The 12,517-nt window shown below is 34.3% G+C and overlaps 1 protein-coding gene across 1 annotated transcript in view; it reads right to left on the bottom strand.

Annotated features, from left to right (window-relative positions):
• Positions 1 to 926: 926 nt before the first annotated feature.
• Positions 927 to 12,517, bottom strand: part of LOC137624395 (uncharacterized) — a 227,750-nt gene continuing 216,159 nt past the window's right edge. Inside the window, exon 7 of the mRNA XM_068355132.1 lies at positions 927 to 5,712. Coding sequence (XP_068211233.1) covers positions 2,982 to 5,712 — 2,731 coding nt within the window. The 3' untranslated portion in view covers positions 927 to 2,981. The remainder of the gene's footprint in view (positions 5,713 to 12,517) is intronic.

Genomic DNA, 12,517 nt, shown 5'->3' with positions numbered 1-12,517 from the left:
GTAACATGCCTCAATTCTTAGTTAAACCAAGGTATGAAGCAATATTATTAGTTGTCTATACAATGGAAGCCTTAACATTTAAAATAAAAAAAAGTTTCCTTTTGGAAAAGTTTACATCAGTACAGTATTCTGTACTTCAAAACTGTTAAAATTCACTAAATTATAGTATATAACTTTCAAAGGGTTCTAGTGACCTGGTGGTAGCGTTCTTGCCTGGTGATTGCCAGATTGTGGCTTAAGTTCCGCTCAAACTCGTTAGTTCCTTTGTTCGCTGGAACCTCATCATTTTTGTGAACGAAGCATGGGGATTTGGGGGAGCCAATAGGTCTATCTGTTAAGTCATCAGCAGCCATTGTCTGGCCCTCCTTGATCCTAGGTTGGGCGGAGAGTAGGCTTGGGTGCTGATCATATGTAATATGGTCAGTCTATAGGGAATTGTCCTGCTTGCAAGGGACATGTCAGTGTTATTGCTTCTGCCATTCATGAGCAGCCTTTAAACCTTTAATTGGTTATGGTTGACAGTGTTTAATAAGTACTTTACATAAGATTATTTGAATATGCAGTTAACTTCTTACCAAATAAAAAAGGCTTGTCAATCACATTTCTATAACTGACATACAATAAACTTTACTTTTCAAGCAGGAACCAGAGGTTTCTTCCATCTACAAAAAACAAAATGATAAAAGTAAATTTATGAGTAAACCCTTTTGGATCAGTTTTTCTCTGTATTGGGTACCTTCTACAGTGGTTGCTTAATAATGCTCGGTTTCTAATTCTCACTTAAAATTATAATTTTGTTTGCCTTTTCACTAAGTTTAGTAAATATAGTGGTGAAAGGATTAGCTTCAAGTTTACTTGTGATTATTCTATTATTTTTTTTTTAAATCTTGAAGTAATTTTTATATTAGGTTTACTAAAAAAAATGATTTCTTAAGATCTTTTATTAGAGCATTGAAATAGTACAGTACACTATCTATTGTGCTTTCATAAATGCCTCTTAGTATACAGTACAAAGACTACATATATATACATATAAAATAACCTGCAAAAAAAATATATCATAGATAAACTGCCACAAAGAAATTAATACTTACCTCGCTATAGATGACATCCATCATGCTTAGAATAAAGGCAGCTGTTTTCAAAAAATGTAAAATTTATTTTGAAACTCATAATGCATTAGCATTGCACAAAAAACTTATTCAAATTTCAAAAGGAGGGCATTTTATGATTGGAAAAAAAGGCAGCATAGCGTATTTATAAAGTCTCAGAGCGCAAGTAATCTGTGAATTAAAAATACAAATTAGAACTAATTAAACTTGTCTGTTTTAAGCACATTTGTTCACCTACAGTTATGTAACTACGTAACTACAATTGATTTAAAGCAACCTACAGTATGCTTCTTTACAAAGCTATTCACCATCTAGATCCATTTCGGAGTCTCTTCCAATGAATCACCCCCAAAGTGTTTCAAATGAAAAACACAAGTAACACCTAATGTTCACCATAGCATATGTATTTAGAATTAATTTGGGGAATTCCTAACTAATTTGAAATAACTTTTTGTTATACAGAACTAATAATTTGAAATATCTATACTCAACTTTTTAAAATAACATGAAAAAAATTTTTGTCAAAAGAATTTTCATAATTATCAAAACAAACATACATGTATATGAATTTCCGAATAACAATATTCCATCAAAAGACTTTTTACTTTTAGTCTAATTTCCATTTAAGTATTAACAACATATGAACTATAAATAAAACAGTAAAGAAGATGCAAAATACCTATGCACAAGTAACTTTTTACCTGAATGTTAAGTTAGTGTGAAATGTCTTCCGAAAAATGCAACTTAAGGATGCACTAAAATTAATAGTAAATTAGGTATATACCACTAAGTGTTTTTATTTTACGTCAGTACCTATTTGACCAACGAATAATAAATGACTCGATACTTTACTAAACTTTGGCTTGCATCAATTTTAGATAATTTCTTGTCTATATCTTCAATAATAGTTTTATTGAATGAAATGCCACTATTACTTTTTTCTTTTGTCCATTCACCTGAACCTATACATAGTACTGTATATGGCATAAAAATGCTTGAGACCAAAAAAAAAAAGAAAAAAAAAGGAAGAAAATAATTTTTAATGAGAGAAATTACTATACATCAGTTATATTCCTAATATTCTAGAAAATAAGACATATAAGGAGTAGATCTTCACATTTCAATAAAAATTCATATTAAATACAAGAACTCCTTTTAGTTCTTAAAATTGTACAGAACTTGTATATTACTGAAAGTATTTTCTTTAAAACTGGCCTCTACCTCAATAAAACCTAAGCAAAAAATTAAAAAGGATATTCCAAACAAACCAACAAAATTCATCAAATTCTACAAATATTTACATCTACGCAACATGTCTACTATTCCATAAAGAGTAATATGTTTAAACAATAAGGACTCTTACCCACAGATGTTGAAATATAATGTAATAAATGTTTAAAATAGAGGGGTATAGGAGCTTTACAGAATCATCTATTTCAAGATAAGTTTACATAAAAGCTACTGTATTGGGTTAACAAATTTTTTGACAAGACCAATGAGGTAGTGCCAGTAAACGTTAAAAGTGATGAATGAACAAAATCCCACCAACTATGCTGCTTGGTACACGTCAAAAGATTTTGTACAAAAACATCCAGATAACAAATATATTGTAAAGAAATAGAAATATGAACCAAGTAAAATTTTTGTCATAAATATGGACACAGTTGCTGAAAAAAATTAGGGACAGAAATTGTGATGTACTTGAAATTCTCTAGACTTCTTCATATTGAAATTGCACTACTTTAGTAACAAGTCAATGAAGTTACAAAAGTTCAAAAAGATGTTTAAATTCAACTTAGTAGGAGATTCAATCAAAACAATGTTTAAAACTTAGATAAGCAATCCAATAAATCCTGAAAAACAAAATATTTAACGGAATCGATTAAGGAATTCACTGATATGAAGTTCACTGGGAGTTCTGTCAGGTATGTCATTGTCTTCCTCCTCTTCAGGATATGTCTGCTGAATATTTCTCTGGCGCATCATGTGTGGCCCTGGCTGACCCCAATCACTGTCAGGGCCACCTCTAAGTGTTTGATTTTCTAAATGCGGAGGTCCACCTCTGATTCTCATGCTATTAATGTCGATTTCCAGTTCATTTTTCTCTATATTCCTTCTAAACACGTTCCTCAAATCTCGCCTTTCATTATCAAATTCATCATCTTCCCTCTTCCAAGGATGGTCAACTTGGTAAGGCTCATTCCTCTCATATTGACTAGCATTTTGAATGTCATACTCTCTGTCACCATGAAAATCTCTTTGGCAAGAATCCTGATGACCACCAAAATGCTTCATTCTTTCAAAATTATCTTTATTAAAATTCCTGCTTTCCATATCAAAGTCATGAGCCTCTTCATAACCTTGCCTCTGGCCAAAAGACATGTCTCCCATATTAAGTCTCCTTTCTTCCATTGAACCTCTTTCATAGTGTTGGTTTGAATATTGCCTGTTACCTCTAATAAATCTTTCCTCCATCTGATTGAATTCAATATTTTGGTTTGAATACTGTCGGCTTCCCATAGTAAATCTTTCATCCATCGGACTACTTTCACGCTCACTATTTTGATCTGAAAACTGTCGTTCACCTCTACCAAATCTTTCACCCCTGTGACCAAATTCATTATTCTGATCGTAAAACTGTTGCTCATTTCTTCCAAAACTTTCATGCATCTGATTATGTTCATTGTTTGGATTTGGAAAGTCTCTTTCATCCCTAGAAAATCTTTCACCCATTTGCCTATGTTCATTGCTTTGATTTGAAAACTGATGGTCACTTCTACTAAACCCACTGCTTTCTTCAGTTTCATTTTGCAGATTTTTATTTAGTTTTGAAGTTTGGAATCTTGTATCTTGCAAAAGATAATCTAATCTTTGGTTCATGAAGTCGATAGTGCTTTCATCAGTTTCCTTATGATTCCAAGGCTGAACACAACTCCCAGGATCTCTCTGCAATTCATTATACTCATCAATTGAATTTTGATTGCCGTGGCTATCTTGTCCTTGTGCTAAATAATTAAAGCGTTGGAACGCAGACGGATCCCTACCAGAGGAGTCACTTGCATGGTAACCTTGGTAGCCCCCAGGGAATGGTGATTCCTTATTACCTTGTGTGAATGAGGGATTGCTTTGAATTGAACTTCTAGTATGGAAAGATGAACCATCATTTTCATTTATAGGTTTTTTAGGCAAAAATGAAGTGACTTCCACCCCAGATGAAGATGCCAGGACTTTGTTACTGTTATCTTTCACAGATAATGAAGGACTGCAATTATTTGAAGATGATGATGGTCCCAGAGCTGACATGCATGTCCTGTCCATTAATGAAGAATCAATAGGATAAGTTTCATCATTTTTCTCTCTTGATGGTAGAAGGCTATTATCAAGAAAAGATTCTGGCGTTTGACGTCTCTCTGAAGTATTAGTTAGCGAATCCATATGTGCATCTTTCAAGCTCATCTGAAAATGAAGCCTGGATACTTCTCTGTATATTTCATTTATATCTTGGGGTGTTGGATTTATAATACCTTCATATGCAAATGCATTTTTAATGAATTCTATGATGGCCTCAGTACCTCTTTCATGTGTGGCACGAGCAATCTTATTAACATCTAAGCCTCTTACAAGGTTTGATGCCTCTTCTGTTAACTTTACCTGGTTTTCCTTGTTCATCTCTCTACCAGATACTGTAGAATCCTCATTACGTTTTTTAATACTAGATATTGCATTATCTGTTGCAGCAATTGCAATTTCTTGTAACTTTAATGCAGTAAATTCTTTTAATTTCTTAGTTTCCTCACAAACTTTAATCAGCTTGTTCCTAAAAGGTCCTCTGTGTGCTGTTTTTGCAATGGACTCAAGCCTTTTGTATGACATTTCTATCAACAAAGCATTGTCATTTTCAGTAAGAATACTAACAGCATCCTTTGAGTTAACCCCTGATCTACTTATTCTATCAATTACTATCTCTAGTGCTGGCTTAAGAACTCCTAGATGATTCAAGACTTCTCCAATAAGGTTCAAAGCATTACCGATTGAGAAATCTTGATCTGTACCATCATATGACATACCTTTTTTAGAACTCTCTTGTTCAATGGATGATCTCCCAGACCTTCTTGAATGATCTCTTCTTGAAGGAGAAGACCTATCGCTATTTTGTCTTGAAGAAGGAGATTTTCTTTCGACACTACCAGATTTCTCTTTTGGCTTTAATCTAAAACCATAATCATTTTCTCTCTTAGATGACTTTCTGCTACTATCACTTTCATCTCTTGAGTCACTCGTTTTTCGTTTATTTGATGATCTTGAATCTTTATCTTCTGGTTCCATTTTCAACTGTTTTTTCAGTATATCAACTTTTTCTTTCCAAGCAATTTCTTGCATACCAGTGACAATAACTTTCCAAAATTCTTGCCACCTTTGCTCCTTATGTTTGCTATCAAGTTTACCAGGATATTGTTTTTCATATCTCTCACTAAATATTTTGTGTTTATTTTCAAATTCTGGATGGACTTCGGGGACATCAAAGAATAATTTAGTTTCTTTGGCATGCTCTTCCTTCATTTCTAGTTCAGCTTCAATAAAACTCTTCTTAGTTTCATACCTGTAACAAAATAAATTTCCCACATTACACGCTAGAAAAATGTAAAACACAGTGAATCTTACTTAGAAACACAATAACATATATCTGCTATAAAACAATCCTTTTTCAGGACCTCTGTCACTAGAATTTTTTAAAAATTCCACCCAGTAAATTTGACCTTCCTCTATGTTATACAAGAATGTTCTGCTGACCTCTTAATAATCATTTCCAAAGTGTTCCAACTTTTGCCTTTAAAAGTAAATGGAATGTAACATTCCTTAATCCTTTAAAAGTAAATGGAATGTAACATTCCTTAATCTTAATTTAGAAAAAAATATATACTACAGTATGTTACTTTATCAGGACCATTTCCACTTACAAAAAAAAATTACTTTCTCTGTGTCTCATGGAAACCAAATTCTAACATGACATTAGTGATATTTAAAGATTTCTATATTCTCTCTTTCTAACAAAGTAAAAGTTGAAGGAATTTAGTGGTTCTTATTCTATCAAAAGCTTAAATTATTATCATATAGATGAAAGTATGTTATTTCAGGTTGAAAAATAATGAGGTTAGCATTTATATAAAATTTCTGTTAATTTGATTCTCTCTTTTGCTTTTGGCTTTTCCCATTAAGGGGTTACCACAATAGATCATCATTAGAAAAAATAAAGATAATCTGCTGCTACTGAAGGAACCTTCCATCAGGACGACATGGCTTGAGCCCTATATATATATATATATATATATGTATATATATATATATATATATATATATATATATATATATATATATATATATATATATATATATATATTATTTATATATATATATATATATATATATATATATATATATATATATATATATATATATATATATATATATATATATATATATATATATATATATATATATATATATATATATATATATATTATATATATATATATATATATATATATATATATATATATATATATATATACATATACATATATATATATATATATATATATATATATATATATATATATATATATATATATATATATATATATATATATATATATATATATATATATATATATATATATATATATATATATATATATATATATATATATATATATATATATATATATATCAGTTTATTAAGATCAGTGCTACTGTATGGACAGGAGTCATAGCATAACAATGAAACAATCAACACATTTAGTAGATTTGAAAAAAAGCCCTCAAAAGATTTTTGGGGGTTAAATGGCAGGACAGGATTAGAAATGAAACTATGAGAGAGATTACTAGAGTGCCATATGTGGATGAGATCATCGTGAGGGGTAGATGGAGATGGTTTGGGCATCCTTTTCACACTGCCCAAAAGAGATTAGTTCACCAAACATTTAACTATGCTCCACAAGGCACTAGAAGAGGTGGAAGACCAAGGACTACATGGCTCAGGACTATGAAATATGAAGTCGGAGTTGATGGATAGAAAAGTACTAATTACAAGCTCAAGATAAAGACGACTGGCGAAATCCAACCGAGGCCCTTTGTACCAATAAGCGTAGGTGGAGATGATGATGATGATGATGATTGTATTAATTTATACTTTCCTTTGCACATAATTCTAATATTTTAGAAAGATGTACTTAAACATAGATGGCAAGTCTTCTTGATTATAAAGGAAATAATGACATTTTCTCATCAGGCTTTTGCTTTGCTACAGTTTATGTAGTTAATTTTTGCTATACTGAAAAAGAAATTCATCCAATTCTTGGTTTAGAGTATTATTTCAGGCATAACCCAGCCTTTCCAAACCCATTCCTAACTCCTTAAGTGGCAGTCAGGGGTTTTAATGTACTTTTTAGTCAAGTACAACGTAATGATATACGGTATTTACCAGATCCGAGTTATCGTCATAGGGCCTCAAATTCTGTGTTTACTATGCCCTTCATCAGAGATAATATCAGCCTCCCACTTTTCTGACTAGAATTAGCGAAGCATAAACTGAGATGGTAATCTGGATCCATATATGTCACCTCTTGATAACTTATACAGTACCTTAAATGCCGAAATGTTAGCTGGATAATTTAGTACTCCTCTTGTGAAATAAGAACCCTCCCCATATCATTCCAACAGTCTGCCATGGTTCAAAAGGTGTTAAAACAAGTTTGGATTTGTTTGAACTGCAGGGTGATATCAATAGCTCCTTTCTGACCATAAAATTAATAGTTCATAGATCTGTAGAAAGCCAATATGCACAACCAACCTCTCTCAAAAGTGATTCATCTAAAACCATCGATGCTACACCTGATTTAATGGAGACTATACACTGTATCCTAAGAAACAAATTGTTTCTGAAACTCCCTAGATTTTCTATTAAAGGCTCTAAAGACAATCCACCAATATTTCCATTGAAAGACAATGTAATTTTTAATTTGACTGGTGCAAAGCTACTAGTTCTGTCAATGATTATGCTTAGCTTTGATATTGTTAAATTTTAATTACAAACATTCAATTTCCGCCATTTTGGGATTGAAACCTATAGGTAATTCTATTGTTGTATTTTATTGTTAAGTATTGTAAGGCCTTAAGAATAGGCAATTTTTCTACAATATGGTTGTGCATTTATGGTACTTAAAAGGTATATTTACCTTTATACAAATATACTTCAATTTAGTATTATTATTACTTGCTAGGCTACAACTATAGTTGGAAAAGCAGGATGCTATAATCCCAAGAGCCCCACCAGGAAAAATAGCCCAGGGAGGAAAGGAAACAAAGGAAAATAAAATATTTCAAGAACAGTAACATTTAAATAAATATTTCCTACATAGATTATAAAAACTTTTAACAAAACAAGAAGAAAAGAAATGAGATAAAATGGTGTATCCGAGTGTACCCTAAAGCAAGAGAACTTTAACCAAAGACAGTGGAAGACCATGGTACAGAGGCTATGGCACTACCCAAGACTAGAGAAAAATGGTTTGATTTTGGAGTTTCCTTCTCCTAGAAGAGCTGCTTACCATAGCTGAAGAGTCTTCCCTACCCTTACCCAGAGGAAAGTGGCCACTGAACAATTACAGTGCAGTAGCTAACCCCTAGGGTGAAGAAGACTTATTTCATAATCTTAGTGTTGTCAGGTGTACGAGGACAGAGGAGAATATGTAAAGAATAGGCCAGAATATTCAGTGTATGTGTAGGCAAAGGGAAAATGAACAGTAACCAGAGAAAACGGTCCAATGTAGTACTGTCTGGCCAGTCAAAGGACCTCATAACTCTCTAGTGGTAGTATCGTATACCGGTAATTGGTTCCAGGAGAGGAGACTTAAGTTGAAAATGGATGTAAGTCAAGTTTATTAGTCACTAGGCTAAACCACAAATAACTATTCCGTTCTGTATTTTATTGATATATGCAATTTTAATAATTCATGGTTAATAAGAATCTTTTTAAGATCACAAAAAAAAAAAAAAAAAAAATGTACATCCATACTTGTAAACAAGATGTTTACAATTTAGCATGTTTGCAGTAAATTACGGGCTGTTCATTTGGGAATGAGGTTTGCTCTGAAATAGTATAAAATAGAAAGATTTTGTAGGGTTAAATTACAGATTAAGTTGTTAATTATTTTGCGATAGTAGACTATAAAATCAACTTAGTTGTTACATTTATTAACATTTACATTCAATATCTTTGTTTACATCGCATATGTAGATGGCTGCAGATTGTCCGCGGCAACAGCTGATTCGTCTGTCGTTGTTGTTCGATGCGCATTTTAATAAGAAACTGGTCGAGAGTTCGTTGAACTGTGCTCTTCTTTTCTTCAACGATTACATGATAGGGAGCTAAACCTTATCAACACTACTCTACTAACTATATGTGAACATAATCGTGATGCTGCCGTGACCCTGAAAACATCTGACACAAGACTGAATAAAAAAATTGGTACATACATATACCAAAGGCACTTCCCCCAATTTTGGGGGGTAGCCGACAACAACAAGAAACAAAACAAAAAAGGGGACCTCTACTCTCTACGTTCCTCCAGCCTAACCAGGGACTCAGCCGAGTTCAGCTGGTACTGCTAGGGTGCCACAGCCCAACCTCCCACATTTCCACCACAGATGAAGCTTCATACTGCTGAGTCCCCTACTGCTGCTACCTCCGCGGTCATCTAAGGCACCGGAGGAAGCAGCAGGGCCTACCGGAACTGCGTCACAATCGCTCGCCATTCATTCCTATTTCTAGCACGCTCTCTTGCCTCTCTCACATCTATCCTCCTATCACCCAGAGCTTTCTTCACACCATCCATCCACCCAAACCTTGGCCTTCCTCTTGTACTTCTCCCATCAACTCTTGCATTCATCACCTTCTTTAGCAGACAGCCATTTTCCATTCTCTCAACATGGCCAAACCACCTCAACACATTCATATCCACTCTAGCCGCTAACTTATTTCTTACACCCGTTCTCACCCTCACTATTTCGTTCCTAACCCTATCTACTCGAGATACACCAGCCATACTCCTCAGACACTTCATCTCAAACACATTCAATTTCTGTCTCTCCATTACTTTCATTCCCCACAACTCCGATCCATACATCACAGTTGGTACAATCACTTTCTCATATAGAACTCTCTTTACATTCATGCCCAACCCTCTATTTTTTACTACTCCCTTAACTGCCCCCAACACTTTGCAACCTTCATTCACTCTCTGACGTACATCTGCTTCCACTCCACCATTTGCTGCAACAACAGACCCCAAGTACTTAAACTGATCCACCTCCTCGAGTAACTCTCCATTCAACATGACATTCAACCTTGCACCACCTTCCCTTCTCGTACATCTCATAACCTTACTCTTACCCACATTAACTCTCAACTTCCTTCTCTCACACACCCTTCCAAATTCTGTCACTAGTCGGTCAAGCTTCTCTTCTGTGTCTGCTACCAGTACAGTATCATCCGCAAACAACAACTGATTTACCTCCCATTCATGATCATTCTCGCCTACCAGTTTTAATCCTCGTCCAAGCACTCGAGCATTCACCTCTCTCACCACTCCATCAACATACAAGTTAAACAACCACGGCGACATCACACATCCCTGTCTCAGCCCCACTCTCACCGGAAACCAATCGCTCACTTCATTTCCTATTCTAACATATGCTTTACTACCTTTGTATAAACTTTTCACTGCTTGCAACAACCTTCCACCAACTCCATATAACCTCATCACATTCCACATTGCTTCCCTATCAACTCTATCATATGCTTTCTCCAGATCCATAAAAGCAACATACACCTCCTTACCTTTTGCTAAATATTTCTCGCATATCTGCCTAACTGTAAAAATCTGATTCATACAACCCCTACCTCTTCTAAAACCACCCTGTACTTCCAAGATTGCATTCTCTGTTTTATCCTTAATCCTATTAATCAGTACTCTACCATACACTTTTCCAACTACACTCATCAGACTAATACCTCTTGAATTACAACACTCATGCACATCTCCCTTACCCTTATATAGTGGTACAATACATGCACAGACCCAATCTACTGGTACCATTGACAACACAAAACACACATTAAACAATCTCACCAACCATTCAAGTACAGTCACACCCCCTTCCTTCAACATCTCAGCTTTCACACCATCCATACCAGATGCTTTTCCTACTCTCGTTTCATCTAGTGCTCTCCTCACTTCCTCTATTGTAATCTCTCTCTCATTCTCATCTCCCATCACTGGCACCTCAACACCTGGAACAGCAATTATATCTGCCTCCCTATCATCCTCAACATTCAGCAAACTTTCAAAATATTCCGCCCACCTTTTCCTTGCCTCCTCTCCTTTTAACAACCTTCCATTTCCATCTTTCACTATCTCTTCAATTCTTGTGCCGGCCTTTCTTACTCTCTTCACTTCTTTCCAAAACTTCTTCTTATTCTCTTCATATGACTGACCCAGTCCCTGACCCCACCTCAGGTCAGCTGCCCTCTTTGCCTCACGTACCTTGCGCTTTACTTCCACCTTTTGCTCTCTATATTTTTCATACTTCTCTATACTATTACTCTGCAGCCATTCTTCAAAAGCTCTCTTTTTCTCTTCCACTTTTACCTTCACTCCTTCATTCCACCATTCACTGCCCTTCCTCATGCTGCCTCCAACAACCTTCTTGCCACATACATCACTTGCAATCCCAACAAAATTTTCTTTTGCTAACTTCCACTCCTCCTCTAAATTACCAGTTTCTCTTACTCTCACCTCGTCATATGCCATTTTCAACCTTTCCTGATATTTACTTTTTACCCCCGGTTTTATTAGCTCTTCAACCCTCACTACCTCCCTTTTACATCCACCTACTCTATTCCCCCACTCTTTTGCTACAACTAATTTTCCTTCCACCAAAAAATTATCAGACATACCGTTAGCCATACCCCTAAACACGTGCACGTCTTTCAATCTTCCAAACATTCTTTTTTTTTCCAAACATTGTTTGGAAAAAAATTGGTAATTGCTGCTATTAAAATACATCTTGAATTGATAATAGAAAAGTACAAATATCATCATATGAAGTTCAGATAACATCGAAAACCCGGATTATTGTAGACATCTTTCAGTACATATAAGTTATGTTGTCGGCTAAAGCTACAGATCAGCTGACGAAATTTAACGTTTAAATCCCAGTCTACTATCAAACATAGATTTAAGCAAAATAAAAGTTCATATTAGAGAGAGAGACGTATTGATATGATAAGTAATAATAGCTATAAACAAAATGTATAAAAACTGACATTTCATAACAAATTGGTG

This window comes from Palaemon carinicauda, chromosome 31 (genome assembly GCF_036898095.1).
Source record: "Palaemon carinicauda isolate YSFRI2023 chromosome 31, ASM3689809v2, whole genome shotgun sequence".
Lineage (NCBI taxonomy): Eukaryota > Metazoa > Arthropoda > Malacostraca > Decapoda > Palaemonidae > Palaemon > Palaemon carinicauda.
Note: the sequence above shows the minus strand (reverse complement) of the source record. Positions and strands in the feature narration are given on the sequence as shown.